The sequence below is a fragment of the Loxodonta africana genome, chromosome 5 (genome assembly GCF_030014295.1).
Source record: "Loxodonta africana isolate mLoxAfr1 chromosome 5, mLoxAfr1.hap2, whole genome shotgun sequence".
NCBI lineage: Eukaryota > Metazoa > Chordata > Mammalia > Proboscidea > Elephantidae > Loxodonta > Loxodonta africana.
The window spans coordinates 34,646,325-34,669,530 of NC_087346.1; the positions used below are offsets into that span (position 1 = coordinate 34,646,325).

Here is a 23,206-nt window from a genome sequence, read left to right on the forward strand (position 1 = left end):
TTTTACACTTGTTTGTGGGGGCACTTAGCAAAGCCTTAATGTCCAAGAAGTTCCAAAAAAAAAAAAAAAAGTACAATTACAAAGCTTCTGATTCGATGAACAGAATTTTGACTCGAAAGCTTTTCATTCATACTTTTAAAACTTCCAAAATAATGGTGATGCCCTTTGGGGCTACCACAGAAGAAATGTAAAAAGAAAAGGCACGATTTAAAGTATAGCTTCAACAACAAACAATAGCATAAACTATAAGCCAGAGTAGGTAAAAATGAAATAAAAACAACTATGAAAATGAAAGTCTTAGTGCTTTTTTTCCAAGACTTTCATTCCAAGCTTTGGAGATTGCTATTCTCCTCATGGGTCATCTTCTCTAATCCCACTTGGCAATCCTCCCTTTCACTTCTTTTATACCTACAAGTCTGATCTTTTTAAAGACTTCTATACCGAGGGTGGAAACCCTGGTGGCATAGTGGTTAAGTGCTACAGCTGCTAACCAAGAAGTCAGCGATTCGAATCTGCCAGGCGCTCTTTGGAAACTCTATGGGACAGTTCTACGTTGTCCTATAGGGTCGCAATGAGTCGGAATTGACTTGCCAGCATTGGGTTTGGTTTTGGTTTATACCTAGGGTGGAAACCCTGGTGGCACATGTGGTTAACTGGTACGGCTGCTAATCCAAAGGCCAGCAGTTTGAATCCACCAGGAGCTCCTTGGAAACTCTGTGGGGCAGTTCTACTCTGTCCTATAGGATCGCTATTAGTCAGAATTGACTCGATGGCAACAGGTTTTTTTTTTTTTTTTTTTTTGGTATACCTAGGGTCACCTTGACTTGAAGCCAACTTGATGGCAACTGGTCATAGGGTGTCATATGGCTCACTTGTGTTTTCCACATCTGATGACATACTAAAGTACCCATGTGTAATGAACCAGAATTCCAACCTTACAAAACAGTGGTTTTTGTTAATTATTATAGAAACATTTGTCTACATCCAAAGGAATTTAGCTTTATGTACCTAAAACCAACTAGGGTCTTTGAAATACATGAACAACTTAATTAACTGCTACAGGTGCTAACATAAACATCTGTATTGTCAAATGAGAAACAGCTTTGACTTCCTTGCATTTCAAATATCAGCTTCTACTATTGGAACTAATATCCCCAGCATGTTTCCATGAACGAGAAGTCCTTTAAAAGATCACCCTCTCATGGTCTTAGGGTTATGATACCATCTTGTACCACGATGTCATGAATTTACATTTAGTTACTGGCACTCGGTTGTGACAGAAACACCTATCGAACACCATAAAACTGTGACAGTAAAAAGAGTTTGAAATAATATTTAAAATGAATTACAAAACTAGCTATTGCTAGGAATTCTGTTTACATCTGCCGATTCATCATGCACTTATGAAATGAAGAAGTATTGCAAAATTCAAATTCTTTCTCATACTTTTGTTGATATAATCGTGACTGGGTATGCTAGAAAGAAATGTTAGATTCATTTTGAATTAGTAAGGCAACTCCTTAAGGGACAGGAAAAAAAAAAACTCCTGTCAGTCTTTCTTTTTCCAGATATTGGCTGTATATATCATTCAGAACAGATTTTTTAAATTGTCAATACCTATTCTCCTGTAATCATGGACATTACCAAAAAACCAAAGCCATTGCCATGGAGCCGATTCCAACTTATAGCAACCCTATATAGAACAGAGTAGAACTGCCCCGTAGGGTTTCCAAGGAGTGGCTGGTGGATTCAAACTGCTGACCTTTTGGTTAGCAGCCAAGCGCTTAACCACTGAGCCACCAGGGCTCCAATCATGGACATTAGTCACTGGAAACTTAAAGTAGAGGTAAAATAGAATCACTAGTACTACTTCTTGGTAGAAACTGTTTCTTCCATCTCTTTACAGAATCTAATAGAATATTATGCACACAAATTAGTAGCACCTGCATTAAAAAAGCTAACATTGTTATCCCTTCTATCAAAAATCATTTTTTTAGAATGCTCACATTTTGGGCAGATTTTGAAGAAATGGGTTAAGAATTCTTTCACTTTATTAAAAAGAAACTCAGTTCCATGAAAAATATACAAAAACCATTACTTAGGTGCTCAGGCATGTAACAAATAAAATAGCAAGAAATCATTGTTACATGAGATGGTGTGATGAATGTGGTTCATGGCAGCTTTTCAACATCATGAAACTCAATCTCTGAGTTTTCAGTAGTAACTATGCATTCTGTAAGAGTCATCTATTCCATTGTTTGTTCTAATACTACAGTAGAGACACTAAGAGGCGATAAAATTATCTGATAAAAATACCAGTAAGTCAAACATTGCCATTGTGATATGTACCACACTGGAATTGTCATTTAGAAGATCCAGAATACATTGTGATTAACTAATTTGGGTTTTGTGGAAGATGTGTCTGTGTAAATCCTAATGGCTATAATCTATTGAGTACTTATTCTTTCTAGGCAAAATGCTATTTATTTAAAGTGTATTTAATCCTTAGAGCTTTCCTATGGGATCAATACTATAACACTCATCTTACAGGTAAGTCAGCTGAAACTTAGAGATTTTATATAACTTGTTCAGTGTCACATATTGTGTGTTAGGGCCAGCATCTAAATTCTGATTGGTTTTACTCCAAAGCAGGCTTTCAAACCATTATGTTAATCTGTCTTGAAAAGAACTGTCATCCAACTTCAAATAACAACATACAGCTGTGCATCTTAAAGGTAGGAACTAGATCTTGCTTATCTATTCCCTTTAGTGCTTGGCACAATGCCTGGGACTTAGTAGAATTTGATAAATGTATGAAGACTTAATATGTAAGTAAATGGAGGACATAAAGAACATTTAAGAGATATAGGTATAAGTTAATTACCTAGCTCTCACCAATAATCAAAGATTTATAAAACAAAGTTGTTTCTTTCCATCAGTTGATTAAAAATATCTGGACCATTGGCTCTTGTAGAAAATACCCATGTCCAGGCCTTAACCAAAACAAATTCTGATGTGATTGGTCTGGAGTAGGACCTGGGTATCAGTATTTTTTTAAACTCCCAGATGATTCTAATGTATAGACAAAGTTGAAAATTATTTATCATCAATGCTAATGTTTGAAATTATCAGAAAAATTAGTTTACTAGAGACCAAGGTTTAAAAGATGCTTATCTTTAGTGATTAATTTAACCACTGGATTATCTTGGTTCATTGGAAGTAATCAACCACAAAATTACTTATAAATGGGTCTTGTTTTATACAATACTGAGGTATTTAGTGTTTTAACATCCTTCAGTAATTTGCATGACTCCTTTATGAAATCCTTTTCTAAAGTAAATGATTTCTTTTGAAAACTGAAGTATTATCACAATACTTTAACTTTTTGTTATTTCAGCTATTCATAGTTAAATCACATTTTGCCTAAAATAATTCTGTCACTTTATAGGCTGGATGTGGACTTGCAATACTTCATTATGGTTGGGTTCTGTATTCTTCCCTATTACAACCTTCAGTATTCTAGGTCCAGGCTTCTTTTTCTTCTTCATCATCATTGTTGACAAATTCAGTAGCAGAAGACAATTTTTTTTTTAAACAATTATTCACTGTAAGATTTTATAATATTTCATTTTACATGTAAAAATATATGAGTACATTTGAATGAGGTTTAATTTGGTTTCTCTTTCCCCTGGGTAACTTGGCATCAGTAATTAGCTTTTACTTATTTGGTGAGGAAAAGAGTATTATGATTATTTTTCAATATCTGTATAATTAAATTATATTTCATGAGCCTTTATTTAGTAGAAGATTAAACTAAGAAGTCCAAAAATTTTAACTATAATATCTTAGAATGCTTTCCTGAAAGGAGAAATATGTTGGAATAATAAAAACAAAAAAAGTTTCATTACTGAAAATAATAATATGGGAATTTCATGTATAGTCATGATATTACTATACTACTTGGAACTACCAAACCATAAGAAACAAATTGTGAAGTGCTACAATTTTAAAGCTTTGTAAGGAATTTCTATTCCATATAACTGAATTCTTATACCTTAAGAACAACTTTAAGTATGTTTTAAATTATTTAACTCAAAATCTTACTTTTCAATGAGTTTATGTAAACAGGCAGCATTCCTTAAATAGTGGCGTGTATATACAATGGATGATTGGTTATACTCAAATTTTCCTTTTTATTTATATTCCTACTTCCTATTTGAATTCCTCTATAAATTTGTGTAAATCAAGCTTCTATGAAGTAAACATATTCTAAATAAATAAGGTGTTTATTTCAAAGAGCTGGTCAGTTAATCTTAGTGAACAGAAACTTTCTAGAAAGCAAATGGTCTTGCCCATCTCTTTAAGATGTCTTAAAGACACCATGTGAACTGTAAGGAGGCCCCTGGTATATTTTGGTTAGTAGCAAGCTGTGTGACTCAATTCTACTAGTTATTTTTACACAATAGTTTTTCTATGCAGAATTCAACCTTTTTTGCTGGTTTATTTCTCTGGAAGAAGCAATGTTATTTACAAGTTTAAACAAAGGTCACCTCCACTGCAAGCTAGCCATCAGCTAAAGCTACTGGACAAAGCTGTTATTCTCACTCCCAGCTCTTTTTACCTCTTGATCTGGACACATAATATTGACTTACTCACCCTGAATGAATGGGGCTGGAAGAAAGAGCCACGTTGTCTAAGTTCTCAGTGCCCCAGCTTAGACGATAAGAATTCCTTTCTGCTTCCTTGGCTAGAGTTGACACCTAAACACAAAGAACACTGGATTTAATAAAAATATTTTCTCTCAGTTAAACTAACATACAATAAAATCTAAAGAGTGGTATCACAGGAAGGCGGTATTACCTGGAAATACTTTCATTTGAAAATACAACATAAGACTGACTCATTTCAAATGAATCTTTTACAATTCATTTCCATTTAAATTATCTTATATTGGTGTATAATCACAGAAGTATAAAGTCTTTGAAAAGTAGGTGCCCATCTATTTCCCCACATCCAATCAACCAAAACTGATAAAGTCATACTTAAAATATTCCAGACTTGATGCCAAATCTTTTCTAATAGTTAACAATTTTAATTATTGGGAGAAGTATTTTAACTCATACCACTCATACTTTAAATGCATCCTACCTCACTTTTTCTTTCAATGGGGATTTTATAAAGGAACTGATCTTTAGAATAACCTCTGTAGAAGAATTCAGCATAGTTGAAGAAATAAGCAATGTATTAGCTCAGATTAACTAAATCTAAAAATCTAGGCAGAAAATCTAGGCAGAAATACTCAAGTTTTAGGAAAATCCTCAAATTTCCTAGTCTAGCTTGTCTACTGAATTAAGAATGATTTTTTTAAAAAATTAAAATTGTTCTTTCCAGTGTCATGAAATGTTAAAAGGCTCTTCATAAAGCAGGGACACGAAGGCAAAACAAATCACATACCTGGTGACTGGGGATCACAACTGTGTCGTCAATCATGGCACTGTCCCTCAGGTAGGAGGCATGGCTCAGGGTGTGAGACCTGTCGGAACTGAAGGATCGAAGGCTGGTAGGTTGGCAGGAGGCCATGGTCATATACCAACAGCAGTGGTAGGGTTGGGAGGATGAAATGATGAGCCGAGCGGGAGAGTGAAAAAAGCGAACTATTAGCTAACTGTGCAACTTCCAGGGGGACAATAAATCGCAACTGTCGGGGAAGGCAACACGGCTCTGTGTTGTCCTACCTCTCTGACCAGCAGCTAAATGAACACACCTTTTCACTGGTTCCTACCACTCAATGGCAAGGGCACAAGGGAATCCAGAAGTTAAAATCTGATACTCCTAATCTGATTCATTTTCTTCCCAGAAATGTTTGCAACCAGCAAGTGTAGCTTGCTTACTGCCAGCAAGAGAAATTCACACAGGTAATAATTCCAGTAGAGATTGATTAAATCTGTGTTAAATGTTAATCCCCCTGTAATTAAGAAAAATATTAGAAAGTAGACTGCCCTCAGAGAGAAGAACAAAATGAAAGAACGGGTTTCATTTTCGCTCATCCTTTTTCATTCTCTCTACAGGGCTCTTTCTCCTTCTCTCCAAACTGAATGACTGAATGTTGGTGCCTTCCCCTGGAAGATACAGAGTGAGATGAACTGTGGCCAGACGCATGCTTCCTGCGGAAGTGCAGTTCCTCTTGTTTGTTTCTGGTGTCTCCAACAATGCTATTATTTCAAAGGAGAGCACTGTTCCCTTTGCATGTCCTGTGTGTGGTGAGTGAAGAGCCAAAGAATGCTTGTTACCGTGACAATGGGATGCAAGAGCAGAAGAAAATGTTTCTAAGCACCAGCCCAGAACACAGACACACCTGCCAGCAAATAAACAAATTGCCATTGGACACTAACCAAAAATGAACTTTGGCTTCAAAATGGAATTTAGGCCTTAAAAATCAGTGCTTTAGGTTTTTGATAAATCTAAATTTCGAAGTTCTCATTTATCTACTCCAAGGTGATGGGTTAAATTTGATATCCTCATGGATATAATTTCATTCCTTCTTAATCAATTTGCATAATCAAATGACATACAGATTGATATCTTAAATAAACTGTACTTTACACATATTAGTCTAAGAATTAAAGATCTCTATTCAAAATATTAGCCTAAAGCCCATAGGGAAAAGAAAAAAAAAGATACACAAGACTCCACAATGTTTATAGAAGCAAATTTTCATTTACTTTTTGCTAACAGGTATTTGGCCAGTGAAGCACTGCAAAATTATGGACTAAATGTCAAAGTAGCATATTTTTTAGTAAAAATTATTTTTTGATGTTTCAAATATACCTAGTTTTATATGCCATTTACTGTCATCTTTATAAGGTATCATTATAGCCAGCTTCAATGATTTTCAAAGAAATCATCACTTTGTAGGTAATTCATAAGTAATTCAGAACCTTGTCCCTCCTATTTTGCAGGTAGGCTTGCACCAAAGAAAATAGACTCCAAGTATACAGATGGTAAGTGACGCGAACAAAAGGAGTTGATTGTCTATGTGTTTATATCTACATACATTTCTGTGTTTATAATAAAATGAAATCTAAATCTAATTTAGGAATCAGCTATTTTATGTCATATAGGCTCTTGGAGAAGACTGAGGCTTCGGACAAATCCAGGGCAGGAGGTAGCCTGGATGCTTTGGTAAATCCATTCTCTGGGGCTTTAGCCCCCAACGCTTGAAGGCAGCTTATATGGCGACTGGGTTTTACAACTGTGCAGTTGGCTTTTGATGAAGTACTTCATAAACAGGTTGCCGGCTGCCATAGCTAATTTTTAACTGACCTTGAGTTTGAGGCTGGGACAGAGACTAAATTATCAGGAAAAGAGTCTGAAGTCAGTAAATGTTTGTCTCAGTTGGTGGATTACCCATTGCTATTGAGTCAACTGTGACTCATAGCGGCGACCCTACAGGCCAGAGCAGAATTGCTCCACAGGGTTTCCAAGGCTGTAATCTTTCCGGAAGCAGATTGCCACATCTTTCTCCTGAAGAGCAGCTGTGGGTTTGAACCACTGACCTTTTGGTTAGCAGCTGAGCACTTAATCACTGAACCACCGGGGCTGCTTCCCAATTGGTGAATAGAACAACTTTTTCCCTCACTTTAAACTGCAAAGACAGCTAAGTTCCACTTGTATGTGCTTTGTACCAAGCACAGGTAAACAGCACTGGATCAAAAATCAAAAACCAAACCCATTGCCTTTGAGTTGATTCCAACTTATAGCGACCCTGTAGGGCAGAGTAGAACTTCCCTGTAAGGTTTCCAAGGAGTAGCTGATGGATTTGAACTGCTCACCTTTTAGTTAGCAGCAGAACGCTTAACCACCGTGCCACCAGGGCTCCAGCACTAGTCAGAAGCTCTTCAATCCTATTCTCCTTTATTTAATTTTGAATTGGCCCTTGGGAAGAAAAATAGTAGAGGGCCCAAACTCTTGAAATTATACAGTTTGTCTATAGACTCAACTATCTCCCCATCTCATGGTTTCTATTGGGTCCAGATTTGTTAATTATATCATCTTTATCCATGGAATCAGAAGCAAAACGTTTACAAATTTAAAGGTGTTAGACTTTTATGAATGACCAGTACCAAAGGCCAAGAGGCAAGTAGAGGCTATATCACTAAGTAGAACTGACCCTTCAATACAGCACTGGAATAGCAGAATCATAGGTCTCAAAGGGGAAATAGGAATTTAGGTTGGATAGTAACATATCGAATGGTAAATAAATAAAACCTACTGACGTGACTGCCACCATCGTAAATGTCAAACTTTCAAAGAAAGCACTCATGTCTCAATTGCTACTCTCAGGGAGTGACTACGGCTGGGTGGACAAATCTGTCCATTTCAGGAATGGGGTATCACAGACCCATTTGACTATAAATGTGAAGTCAAATTGTACAACCTGTAATAAAGTAATATCAGGAATAATATCAGGATTTTTGATATCCATCTACCTGACACCAGGGTCTATTTCTCCATTAGTTTGGAACTGGGAGAGGTAGAGTGTGGTGTTATTTCTTTTGTCCTTCCTAAAAACCACAGGAAAGAAGTACAGAGAGAAGAAGGAGGAAAGAAAGGCAGAAAGTTACATATCACCACAAGGAAACAGGGTAAATACTGAAAGGGAAATATTAGGATATGTAGATAGAGAAGACAGCTAGAGAGACAGAGGGGGGAAGAAGAACAGTTAAGTAGGAAGCATATGTCTAAACGCCTCTTTCTCTATGGTTATTGTAGCTTACTCTGTTCACTGCCTTCCAAAATGCTAATTGATATTTAATCGTGTTTATAGTTTCTAATTGTTCTTTTGTTCTACAATCTGTCACAGAATCTATCTAAATGAAATAAGTGTAGCCAGGATATTCCATCAGTGGAGAAACTATCCTCCCTGAAGGAAAAATGGTCAGATCAATGGTCTTGAATAATTCAAGTCCCTTGATCAGAAATTGTTCACCCTGATTAAAACATTACAAACGATTCAGATGTTCCGCAATCGGGTGGTCATTTATTTTCATTAAGTTAGAGGTCCTGCTGTTCATTTAATGAATTGGTAACTACTCAGACTCATATCGGCATAAAGTTTTACTTGCCATTCAGCTAGCGGATGTGTCAAAGGCTTTGTTATGGTCTTAATTTATTTTTTTTCACTATGGTACAACTGCTTTATTACAGACACACGTTAGCTACTGTGAAAGTTTGTAATTACACTGAAAAGTGTAACAATTATCACCTTAGTAAACTGCAATATTTATTAGACATTCAATTAATGGAGTTGTACAACTCTACTGACTAAGTGAATATCCAAAAATTTCAGTGTGTTTGCTTTTATACATGAAGAAACTTCTTTATTATCTCATCTGTGGTGACTTACTATTCAGTGTTTTACCTTGACTTCGGATAGCTTTTTAAATTTGTAAGCAATAATGAAAGAAAAGAGACACAAAATCCAACTAATCAGAGCTTGGTTGTATTTTTATTTACTAACTTATAGGTGTTTTTATTCTTCCATAATCGTATACATTTTCTGTTTCAAAACCTTTTTCTATCATCTCCAACGAGGTACAGGCTAAAATTAGGTTAGTTTTGCAAAGACAATGCTAGTGTGTTTTCAACCACAAGGTGGCAATGTGACAGTTAAAACAAAGTCACGCCTGGGATCAGGCTGTAGACTTTAGTTCTAGTAATACATTCTCCTCTTCTAGCTTTCAAATTTAATAAAAATTCCAATTAGATAATAAATCCATAATTCTAGAATATAAGCACCCTCACACACACACACAGCGTGCGCACACACATCGAGCAATGAGCAGGGAGATGTTGATGGGTCCAGGAAGGTCATGTTTTCATGCCATGTAATACCTACCTGGGCATGGTACTATTGAAGGCATACCAAATAAAGAAATAATGAAAAGGAGACATGGTTACCGAAAAAAAGTAACTTACTTATATCAAACTGCCTAAGCAAACAATAATTATAATAAAATAAAAGAAACAAGAAAACCATGAAAATGGGATGCTGCCTGTAACTCCATTTTGGAGATCATGAAAACATCTGGGGTTCCAGAAACGAAAGCATGGACCTGGAGGTCAGATCATGTCTTGTTTATTTTGTGTCCTGTTTTTACATGCTAATAAGTATGCAAACCACTTGCCCCTGTTTTATAGGAAATATTACCGTAAATTCTTTCTCACTCTAAGTACTTTGAAAGAGATAAAATGGATCAAATGAATCAGTTATTCTTAAGAAAAGCGATCGTGCTGAAAATAAAGGCTTCTGGCTGACAGTAGCATGACTACTCACAGTCAGAACACATACAAAGCCATAAACATTTTATTTTAGTAAATATCAAAATCTACCAAGAATCTCAGATTATAAAGTCCAAATATATCAACGTGTCAAAACTCAACATATGCAATACTAACATCACCACCAGCCCCCTCTGCCCCCGTGCCCAGAGTGGCTCCTCCTTCTGTATCCATTTCCCTTAGGATCCATCTGTCTAAACCATTGAAGCTAAGGAGTCATTCTAATCTCCTTCCTCTTCTTTACCTACCCCACCTATATATACCATCACCAAATCTGTTGCTGTGTGCTGTCAAGTCGATTCGGACTCATAGCAACCCTATAGGATGGAGTAGAGCTGCCCCATAGGTTTTCCACGGCTGTAATCTTTACAAAAACCGACTGCTACATCTTTCTCCCGTGGAGTGGCTGGTGGGTTCCCATCACCGACTTTCCAGCTAGCAATTGACCACTTAACCATTGTGCCACCAGGCTCCTCACAAAATCTGACTGTTTCAAATTTTTCTAGTTTTCAAATCCTTTTAATGGCTACCAATAAGATTAGTGTTCAAGCCTTCTCTAAACAACTGCAAATCACAGTTCTTAAAGAGCCTCCAGGTTTAGCCCTTTTACAACTTTCTCTAAAATTCATCCTCTGATTCATCAAAAACGCAAGTACAATTTCTCCTCCCTACGCCCCCTTTACATGCTAACAAGACTGCACTACTTCTATTGCTCACACATACCACAAGCTCTGTTCAGGAGCTTTTTAAGGCTTCAGATGCCCCCTCCACCTCTCCTCACCAACTCTTCTTACTCCTCATTCTCTTTTGGCTGGGGATCATCTCCTCCAGGAGGCTCAGTAACGCTTTGCACACCGCTAGCCTAGCCTCTCTTACCTCATAAGACTGTGAATGCGGCAATCGTATCTTAGTCATGTTTGCGCCCCCAGCACCTACCATAAAGTCTGGCATAGAAAAACACTCACTAAATGCACACTGAATTGTTAAAACCAAAGGAAAGGGAGGGTATCGATGCTCAACGAAGCCCAAGAAAAGCTTGTTTTTGCTAATTACCCTTTAAAAGTTGATTGCTCTTTATAGAATTTATTTAAGTTCTAAATATGCTAAATATTCATAAAACAGCTTAGAATTGAGCTGGTTTTAAGACTATAAACCTGATATCATTGGTCAGCAAAAGACATTTTCATTTCACTACATGGACAATCATAAACTTGACATAACTTTGCAGTCCCACTTTGGATAAGGTACGGTGGGATGCTCTTATTTGGCTTGCCTCAAAAAATGACAAAAACCAGTTGTACTAATCACTAAGCACCAAAATATAATTCTTATACTTCAGAATATTATATAAACCACCCCAGATCTGTCTGTAAGGTCTGAGCTCCCCCAGATTTGCTAAGATTGCTTTTTGTATCAGGCTCTCATGAAATTCTGTTCTGATTCTTTTTCACGAAAAAGTCAGTTCCAGGCAAATTTTACTTCGCAATTTGTTTCTTTTGAAACCTTCCTCACAGCATACTTTTATTCACAGAAATTATAGCACTAAAAACCAAGGAGACTGAAGTGTTTCTAGATGTCAGTAAGTGTGTCTATCAGGCAAAACTGTCCTTTTCATTTGACTAAAAATAAAGTGGCAGAGAATTAAGAACAGATTTCAAAGCACAGCTCTTTATTAATCACAGCTCTACTTCTTATTGTTGTTTGATGCTGACCAAGTTATTTAATCCCTGTAAGCCTCAGTTTCCTATTCTTTAAAATGGGTACTTCTTAAAGGTGTTAAAAAATAAAATAAAATGCTAACAGCTGAGATTGGTGAGGTTACCTATTACGTGCTCAATAAGTGTGTCTATTTTTTTATTATTGTTATTAAAATATGTTGCACACACTTCTGACTTGATATCAAGTACAAGCTTTACATGAATACCTGTCAGATCGCCCTCCCTCTAAGCTGTATCGCAGGTAATTCATGCCATCCAGGAACTGACTGCTGGGTAGAGAGTCATCGCCCAGCTCTTTTAGATCCTCCGGCCTGAGGTACTCTCCCCCATCGCCTGTCATCGTGTCATCACCTAATCATAGGAAGATGAAGAAAACAATTCATTTGTTGAGTTCACATCAACTACAAAATATGATTATGACTATGAAATGTATCGGCATAACGGCCTTGACACCAACGAAACATGGCACACCAGAACAAAACAGAACACATGCAGACAATGGAAAGGTGCTACAACTTAGAGACATGATATTTAATCCGTTTGCCCAATACTTACCAAGAAGAAATAATTACCTGAGTAGTAATTCTATTGATACTAGTCAAATTGCTTCACTCATTGTTTCTTTATCACGATAGGTAGCTATGGCTTATTATCATTTAACTTAAAAATTAGTACAATATGCAGTCTACTTAGCTCCTATATATAGTTTAAATAATTTTGCACATAATTCCCAGCATGAGCAGTCTGTCCACATAATTGGCAACATGCTAAGAAATGTCTCCTGCTCTGAAACAAATATGAAACATTTTACATGGAGTCACACAAATCTGTAAGATGAAGGAAGGGTGCATATCAGGGAAAGAAGACTAGAACGCAAGTGAGTAGATTATAACATTTTCATGAACAACCTGGAATTCAATTTTTAAAACACTAAACAGTATAAAAAGAATGTTTTGTTGGAAACTAGACGGCTTCCCCAAGATCAAAGTAGGAATAAAAAGAGTCAACTCGGTAATTAAGTGGTAGCCGAATGAGATGACTAAGTGTTATACCTCATATTCAAAAGAAAAAATGATAAGGGTACATTCCCATTCCTGCACACAAATTGAAATAGAATGCTTTCAATTTAATTCTGTAAATACTCATTTATAGAAATGCTCTATGTCCCATTAATGTGCTGAGATGGAGGGATAATAGAGCTGAGAAAAACCATACTTGACGCTTTAGGGGAGTTAAGCATACAATTTGATCTTGATAACCAAATTAAGGGAAAACACTTGAAGGAATGTGCCTCATTCCTACATTTAGTTAAATATTAATGATTTAATCTCATTTATTTAAAATATTACTTTCAAAATCAACAGTAATTAAAGAAAAAAAAATTTTTTTTTTTAATTAAAGAGATACTATTAAAGCACTGCAACAGGGCTATGTCTTCAACATTTCATTTCTTTGTATTTATGTATTAAGTATTATGTATTTAAAAAAAAAACCAAACTCGTTGCCATGGAGTCAATTCCAACTCCTGGCCACCCCATGTTATTCAGAGTACAGCTGCACCCCACAGGGTTTTCTTGGCTGTAATCTTATAAAAGCAGATGGCCAGGCCCTTTTTCTGTGGTGCCATTGAGTAGATTCAAACTGCCAACCTTTTGGTCGGTAGCTGAGAGCAAACTGTTTGCACTACCCGGGGACCCAGACATGTATCAAAGGATTACTAGCTGTCTAAATTACTTAAAGCTAAAGACAGTTTGAACCTTCCAGTAAATGGAGATGCACTTTACTCATCATTAGATTTTTACTTAGTTTTTGCTAAGTGAGTTAGGCTACATAGAGTCAGCTGAATCTTTAGAATCGTATAGACTTGGGTTCAAATTCTAATTCTGCTAACTCCTGGCCAGTTAATCTTCCTAAACCTTAGCTTCCACAATTAGAAAATGAGGATGATACTAACAGCCTAACAGGGTAGTTACATGAATTAAATAAGTTCATACTTACCAGAGTGTTAGAACACAATGATCGCTAGGTTTTGTTTTTATTAATACAAAATGGTCAGTGTTGACACATCAACAAAATGCGATCTAAATTTCATTTTGTTTATAACACAAAAAAGAATTTTAATGCGTATAAATTATAAAGAAACATAACTGTACTTAGTTTAAACATTTTGTAACTCTGACAGCTCTCTGAAAACTTGCATAACTTTTTTTTCAATGAAGGTTTTTAAATTGCTTTTTTTTTTTTAGATGCTTTTCTCGTGTTCTCTCACAAAGGAAGATGCAACAGTAATAGCAACCCAATGGTAAAACTATAAGCTAACCAGTCACAAAACACATGACACTGCTCAAATTTAGGAATTAAAAGTTTAGAGGAGTATCAGCTCGCTTATTTAATACCAAACAAAAAACCACCCCTATTTTCTTGCATCATATAACAAACCTAAAATAAGAAAAAATTCTCTTCATTGTTTCCTATACTTGGAACAACCCCCCTCCCCATCATTACCTATTTTATTCACTTATTAGAATCCTGACTCCCATGTTTCAGGACCCAAGTTTTTTCATGGTTTCATCTATTTTTGAAATGATTTTGTAGACACTCTTTCCTACTAACTTCAAAGCACCAATGTGTTACAGACTTCTTATTTTAAGTAAAAAATTTCTTGAAAATCTTAATACTGATGTTTTGATATCTGGAAACTGTAAGATTCCTCAGTGATAGTGGTATATATAACAACAATCAGCCTCTGAACGACACAGATCTCAAAAGCATGGGGCTACACAAAGATAAAGTGGGACAGTCACAAGGGTTCCCCATCCTGACGACCGTTCACAATCCTGGCAAGAAAGAGATTCTCTGAAATGTCACTGTGCTCTCTCCTTCTTAAGCAAGTAGCATTCTTGTTGAGATATGGGAAAAGGACTGAAACTTGAAACTCAACTAAGTATCAGGTGTTCACACTAGAAATGCGTGTGTCAAAGGAGAAGATAGATGGTGCCTCCATAGTTCATCCCAACACTTGGCCACTCTCGAGTTCTTTTGATTCTGGGTACACTTCCCACCAAAGAACTCATGGAGCGAAGTGTGTACAAACCAACCACTCACAACTCTTTGGAAAAGGAGATGCAGGAGTCATGTCTCTACAGGCATTTTGGTTACACGGCTGTTACACATTCTTCAGCCCCACCTAATAACTCAGAGCTATAGGGTCCCTGTAAGTCGCAATTGACTTGATGGCACTGGGTTTGGTTTGTTTTGGTTATGGAGCGGAGTCAGCTCAAGATTCTATGGAGATGTGCAGGATTACACTGATAGTTTTGTTTACGTCCGGACTGTCCAATTCTCTTAGGCTCAATTTCCATTTCTTTTTGTTGTTAATTTTATTTATTTTTTGAACTTTAGATGGAGGTTTATAGAACAAACTAGCTTCTCATTAAACAGTTGGTACACGTATTGCTTTGTGACATTGGTTAGCAACCCCATGACATGTCAACACTCTCCCTTCTCAGCCTTGGGTTCCCTATCACCAGCTCTCCTGTCCTCTCCTACTTTCTAGTACTTGTTCCTGGGCTGGAATGCCCCTTTACTCTCATTTTGTTTTATGGGCCTGTCTAATCTTTGGCTGAAGAGTGAACCTCAGGAGTGACTTCATTACTGAGCTAAAAGGGTGTCTGGGGGCCATACTCTTGGAGTTTCTCCAGTTTCTGTCAGGCCAGTAAGTCTGGTCTTTTTTTTTGTGAGTTAGAATTTTGTTCTATATTTTTCTCCAGCTCTGTCCAGGACCCACTATTGTGATCTCTGTCAGAGCAGTTAGTAGTGGCAGCCAGGCGCCATCTAGTTGTACTAGACTCAGTCTGGTGGAAGCCGTGGTAGTTGTGGTCCATTAGTAGTTTGGACTAATCTTTCCTTTGTGTCTTTGGTTTTCTTCATTCCCTCTCGGTCCAGACGGGGTGGGACTAGCAGATGTATCTTAGATGGCTGCTCACAGGTCAATTCCCATTTCTGTCTTTTCCTTCCATTTCCTGTCATGTTCCTCCACCAGGAACTTTTATTTTTAGCATGACTGAGCTATTACAAGAGCTTTTATGCTAGATTTAAATTTCACATTCACAACTTACTACCTGTGGGCCACTGAACATTAAACCTTTCATTACCATTGGCCTAAACCGTAGGTAGCTCTGGTGGCACAGTGGGTCAATTGCTCTACTGCTAACCAAAAGGTTGGCGTTTTGAAACTATCAGAGGCTCACTGGAAGAAAATGTGGGAGTCTGCTTGGAAACCCGATGAGGTCACATGAGTCGGGATCTACCCGAGGGCACTGGGTTTTCGTGTGTGTGTGTCTGTGTGTCCTATACTGTACACCAGCCACTTTTTATGCCTCTGGACCTCAGAGGTAAGGTGTTATTCAGGTTCTAATGCATTTTACAGCAAGGTGAGTTCCTTTTGAAATGCATGAAGCTCAGCAAACCAGAGTCGAAGCCTTATTGTTGTGTAGGTTTATCATTCTATTAGGTAATGCTTCCTGGACACGTTAGTTTCGTAAACTTTTGTCTTTTTTTTCCCCCTTTATTTCAGTGAGATAAGACTTGCAAGCATAATTATGGCTTTCCTGTGTGATTAGTTAGGGAACATGGAGGGTTTGTTTTTTCTGTGTCATATTTGGAAAACCAGAGGTTCTCCACTTAACCTAAGGGAAAGGCACCAGCCTTTCCTAGTTCTTAGATTAGTATAGGCACCCAGATTTAAATATTAAGTTCCTAGTCCCTTTCCTAGTTCTCAGTAGCATACTGTCATGCCACAGATCTGTGATGCCAAAGTGCCACTCGCCACATTGGCAGATTATACTGCCAGATCATATTTCTCAAAATTCATATTACCAACCCAAAATTGAAACACACTCAATTAGTAAGCATGCATTCCAACATTGAAAACACAAGTCAACAAAAAACTAAAAAAAACAAGATGAGGGGTGAGGATCCCTAGCCTATCTCCTGTGGGTGCTATGGGGACTAAATGAGACGATCCACACGGCATTGTAGATGTTTAGTCATCGCTTTCCTATCCCTCAGATATCTGTTTCCTTACAGGTTCTTCCCAATATATCCCTGTGAACCATCATTGTTTAATCTCTGTAAAAAACAGATTTAATAGTTTCAGTCATCAATCAAAAAATCTTTACTGCATCCTAATTTCCCAAATGTTATAGTCACAAATGCAAACATTCCACAACTGAGCCCCATCTGTTTTCATGCCTTAGCTAAACTGAATGATTGAATTATTTTGCCACTCTGTGTCTCTGTCTTGCATTTCCCTATCTCAGGGCCTTCTCATACTGTTCCTTCTTCGCTCCCTGAAGTTTGTACCAATTTCCCATTAATTACTTAGCACTCAGCGAACCCATGAGACCATGCTAAGTCTTCCTCTCGTCTGATATAAGAAGCTTATGATATAATGCCTTCAATTACATTTCTTTTAATTTATACATCCAACATCCACCTGTTTCTTTATAGTACTGTGATGGGTTTCATGTTGCTGTGATGCTGAAAGCTCTGCCACCAGCAGGGTCACACATAGTGGACAGCGTTCTGCAGAACTTCCAGACTAAGCCAGGCTAGGAAGAAAGGTCTGGTGATATACTTCCAAAAACTACCCAGTGAAAATTCTATAGATCACAACAGGCTATTGTCTGATATAGTGCTGGAAGATGAGTCCCCTGGGCTGGAAGTCATTCAAAACACACAGTGGCCATAACAGTGGACTTGAGCATACCAATGATCATAAAGATGGCACAGGACCAGGTGATGTTTTGTTCTGCTGTACATGGGGTCACCATGAGTCATAGTCAACTCAATGACAACTAACAACAACATATCTATACACGCTCTCTTCTAATATGTATGCAGTTCTTGAAGGTATGTCCCCTGTTCACTTTAATGCCCCCCATGGTACCAGTTATGTAGTTTTACACACAATAACACCACGTTCACTCTTTGTTGAATGGATTTATGAGTGATAATGCTGATTGCTTTCCTGTAGCAAATTAGCCTGAAAGGGTATCATACTTAGTTTGAATACTCTTTTGGGTATTAATATACACTACATTAAAATAGTATACATTGTACAGAAAATCCTGTGGTGCACAGTTTTACTTTGAAACACATGGGTTTGTTTTTTGTGGAGAAAACAGGGACTGAGTAATACATTCCAAACACGTGCAGCTGCGTGTGTTCACATGAACAATGGCAGGTTCCGTGAAAACATTTAACCTAATAAAACACTAAAGGGTTGGGAATGTCAACCATCCAAATTCCTTTATATTAATTCTTTGCATGAAAAAGTTACTTCAAAATATATCCTACAAATAAAAACTATTCAACTTGCGTTTCCTTCGGAGAAAAAAAATGCTCACAAGCATTTGGCTTTTTCTAAAAATAGAATCCTTTTCTCACCATAGGAGATATTCTTGATCATTAGCCAATATTCCTCTGAAATTGAAAGTTCTTCTCACAGATAATTTTGGGTAAATATAACAGCTTTTTAAAAATTCACAGAATGTTATAGCTAGATCATATTTTATGTAGTGGCAGGTCCAAGAAGCTGTTCCATATAAATGGAATTGCTGTAAACCCAATAAATATTTTAAATGCATTAACTAATGGGATTCTTTGTCAATTATTTTGTAAACAAGAATTATTTTTAAATTAAGTAATAACTATCAAATGTATCTGACTTTATTTTCACTTAAAGGGTTTGCTTATAGTGGTACCCCACGTACTTTGGAACCTTCTTACTAGATAATAGTTTCATACGGTTCATTTTTCCTTTATATGACAAAGTTCACCCAATATAATTTTTAAAAGTTACTTTGTTACTTTAGGAGCCCTGGTGGTGCAGTGGTTAAAGCGCTCAGCTGCTAACCAAAAGGTCAGCAGTTCAAACCTATCAGCTGCTCCACGGGAGAAATACGTAGCAGTCTGCTTCAGTAAAGATTTACAGCTTTGGAAACCCTACCGGGCAGTTCTACTCTGTCCTACATGGTTGCTATGAGTCCGAATCAACTCAGCAGCAGTGGGTTTGGTTTTGGTTTGATTTGTTACTTTATCTCTATTTCTGCTATTATAACTTTAAATGTCGTATTATAACCATTAATTTAATACTTTTTACCACACCTAAAGTATATCTTCATCCAAGGATGATGACATGAACTGCACGCATTTCAATCAGTCTTAGTCATTAGTATGTTCATGTTAGTTTAATGTCAACTTTAAAGAAGTCTTTTTTCTCTGAATTTATATTCTAAAAAGAAATATTAGTTTTGACAAAATATTTAGATAATGTCCATTAGATCATTTAATAGATCTCAATAATTATATTAATAGATCTCAAAGTTGCAAGACCATTAACAAAATGAGCAATTTAAGGCTTTATGCTTCCAAGTTAAATTAACATGCAAACTCACACCAGAACAATTGCACCCATATCACACATGCTATTTCAAAAGAAAGAGATTAGTATAGGTGCCCAGATTTAAAAATTAAGCAAGTTCCATCTACTGAGTAAAGAAAAATAAATAGCAGAGAAAAGCTTTCACTCCAACAATTTCCTCTAATGGTACCTGAATCACTAAATGCTTCCCCATCAATAAAGTGGTCATCAAGATGTTTAAAAGCTGTTCAACATACAAGATAAGAAAGATGATCCCGTAAAACAAAATACGGTGTGCATACACAAATACTGAAAATTAATTGTCAAGTATTAGGATGGAACACAAATTATAATAAATACAAGTAACTGACAGCTTCAGCAATACCTTTGAATTTACTCATAATAATGCACTGATCTAACACTGTTCGTTCTTGTCATAAGTTCTTAACAAAAGTTGAACCAGCTCAGTGCCTATTACCAATATGTGATTTAACAAACTGGTTCCAAATAAGCACATCTCACTGTAAAGCTTTACCTTATGGTTATATCTTGAAGAACCTAAAGAAATGTCATTAATATTTCTAATTAATAAAATAAACTAATAGAATTTTAAAAGCTAGTTAATAAAAGCAATTAGATTCGGATTTAGCATCATCCTTCATGGCAATAGTTTTTGAAACATATATATTTGCCTTATATATATATAGTAATCATTTTTTAGACATGTACATTTGACTAATAGCTGCACTACTGAAACTTGATTGCATACTTTATACGCTGCTTTCACCATTTTTTAGTGGCAGATTTTTTGTTCTAATGAAATATTACATAGAAATTCAAAATGTGATACAAAGAAAAGTCAACTATTCTAGTTGAATATAGGTAAAAAGCCAGATAACTGTGGCTGATCTCTAGCTCCAGCACCCTGCCCCACTCTGCCCCAGGCAGTCTCTAGTGCTCCTTCCAGAACAGGCTTCTCAGAACACTGTTTGAAATCCATTGCCTTAAGTAATTCTCTTCAACTCTAAGGCTATACTAGTAGGCCAGATTTTCTGATTCATAGAATCTAATTCTTATGTTAAATCTGTACTATTTACTACTGTGCTATTTTTCATCCTCCTCTAAGGCTCTTTTTCTCTGAACTTAAAATAAGTTCTGTACATTTTAACCACTCAAAAAGTAGAGATGTTTCAATATGCCTTTGATAGAGTTTAAGAAAGCAGAGATGTCTTAATACCCTTTGATAGACTAAAAGGTTTTTTTTTTTTTTTTTACTTTAAGGCATTAAAGTAAAATTATTAAAATATTATTATATTCTAAATACAAATTAATAATAATTATATTATTAGGTAGTTATTTTAACAGATTTTCTCATTCCTTCCCTTTTTTCCACTTCCCAGTTCTTACATTTAATAAGACACTACCAGGAGAAAATAAGCTCTTCCAAACTCCCTCACCCCCTCCACAAATGGCTGAAGTACTGCAAAAATGGTGAAAAGCCATGCCTCTAAGGTTAAGATACTATCATCCACTCAGTGTACTAGCTTTGCCCCTGAAAAAAATAAAAAGATGGTTTTCCTTTAAGAGCATGATTGATGTCACAGAAGTTTCAGTAAAACTCTTACCCTCTTCATCAGAAACATCAAGAACCTCAGTCATCGTCTCAGGAACATTTAGCTTGTGTTTTTCAGTGATAGTCTGGAAAGACAAAATTATCAACACTCAAGTCAAAAACAAAACCAAAGATTAGAAGAAGCGCAGTGGAAGCTGTACTTGATAGCAGCAGCAAGCCGTTAGGCACTGAACATTCCATCTTTTGCACGTGTATATTTTAGAAGCTGGTTCTCTTATCCTCTTTCATGAAAACCCACTTGTTCTTCCTGAAGATAAAGGATCATTTACTACAGTGCAACTGTACAAAAGAAAGTTCATCATTTTGAATTCCCATTTGAAACATAAATTATTTAGCAATAGTATTAATAATTAGTCATATTGAGACAGCAGATGAATGTTTTCCAGGCTTCCTTAAAATAAATGAAGTAATGTCTCCAGAAAGTTTTTAAAAAAAAGTAATGAGCATATGCAATTTATTAAAAGCAAAGTCATTGTAAAATAAGTTGTAAACAATGTGGAAGACACAAGGCATTTGGGCAGAAAATCTGACACAACTTCTGGGATCAGAGAACCCAGAGCAGAGTATCAACCTTTACAGTGCGTCATTGGACTAAAATTCTGATTTGTTGCTTATTGGCCATCCATGGACTTTTCCAAACCCACTGCCTTTCATTCCTGATGTATAGTGTAAGGTTGAGACAAGGCTCTGGAGTCCAACTGCTTGAGTTCAAACTCTAACTTCCTCACTTACCAGCTATGAGGCCTTGGCAAATTCCCTAATCTCTCTGTATCTCAATCTCCTCATCTCAAAAACAAGGATAATAATTGTTGTACTTCACAGTATTGTTACAACAATTAAAGGAAAGAGTAAATGTGCTATTTCGTAGTGCTTGGCATACGAAGCACTCCATAAATCTTAGCTAGCATAATGCATTATAATTCAATATTAACCTTCAAAGGAAAATGAAGGGCCTCTTACCTTTTCAGTCACTCACACACTCAAGGAATATTCTGAGTACTGACTGCATGTCAGGCACTGTTCTAGACAGAAGGGTGCCACAGTGATTTAAAAAAATAATAAAATAAAAATCCAAGTCTCATGACTTTAAACATCACCTACAGACTGTTTGCTCTAGAATTCCTACCTCTAGGTCTACGTGCATCACTATGGCAAGATTATGGGAACAATGTGGAGATTTAAAAGTTTAACTCCTTGAGTCTTAAGTGTAAAATTTTCAATTAAAGCCACCACAGTACAATAAATAGGTTTTTAAGTTTTGCTACACAGGCGCTGCATACATACTTGCTTGAATTCTATCATGTCTTCCACTGCCACTTTTTTCTTTTCAAAAACAATAGAGAACTTCAAATATATTTGCAAGAAAATTCAACTGATTGTTTTAAAAACTATATTCATTTATATATGTTTAATATCTCTATGCCAAGAGGGACTGATTAAATCACAATGTGATACTGCATAAACCTTTCAGTGGCTCCCCCCTTTTCTTCAGGACAACACTAAATAAGCTGGCTCAAAGACCTCTCGTGATCTAGTAAGGAGAGAGGACGGGAAGTCTCACCTCACTTCATGCTACACCATGTTGAACTACTTTTATTGACAGATTCTGTTCTCTCAAGGCTGAGTTGTTCCACATACTCTTTCTTTCCTCTACCAGAAATCTTCTTTCCCCTATTTTCTTGGCTCATATTAGATGTAACTTCCTTGGAGAAAGCTTCCCCAGCTGTCGCCTATGAGTTTGTTTAACTGTGTTTATCTGCTGCTATGTGCTCTTACAGCATCCGGTGCTAGTCCCTGATTCATCCCATCATACACAACTGTATCTGCTCCATCTGCCTCCCACATTATGGTGAGTCATTTAAGAGTAAGACTGTCTCCACAGAACCGAAGACATAGTAGATGCTTCTGAAAAATATACTGAAGAAATTGACGATATAAAATTATGCAACAAATACATTTAAAACCCACATAATGATTAAATAGATTTCCTTTTGGGTGGGATCACAATTAAAAGAATTGGAGTGAATTCCAAGAAAGGAAAGAAAGTCTATGTTATCCAGATGAAGGCATGCTGCTTGTGATGTTTAA

General features: G+C 36.5%; 1 protein-coding gene across 1 annotated transcript in view; it reads right to left on the reverse strand.

The window, feature by feature from the left end:
• ANK2 (ankyrin 2) overlaps positions 1–23,206 on the reverse strand; it is a 240,754-nt gene that overhangs the window by 71,471 nt on the left and 146,077 nt on the right. Inside the window, exons 22-25 of the mRNA XM_064286268.1 lie at positions 21,111–21,183; positions 12,266–12,410; positions 5,455–5,557; positions 4,657–4,760 (exon numbers count right to left, since the gene is read on the reverse strand). Of these exons, the coding sequence (XP_064142338.1) occupies positions 4,657–4,760; positions 5,455–5,557; positions 12,266–12,410; positions 21,111–21,183 (425 nt within the window). The remainder of the gene's footprint in view (positions 1–4,656; positions 4,761–5,454; positions 5,558–12,265; positions 12,411–21,110; positions 21,184–23,206) is intronic.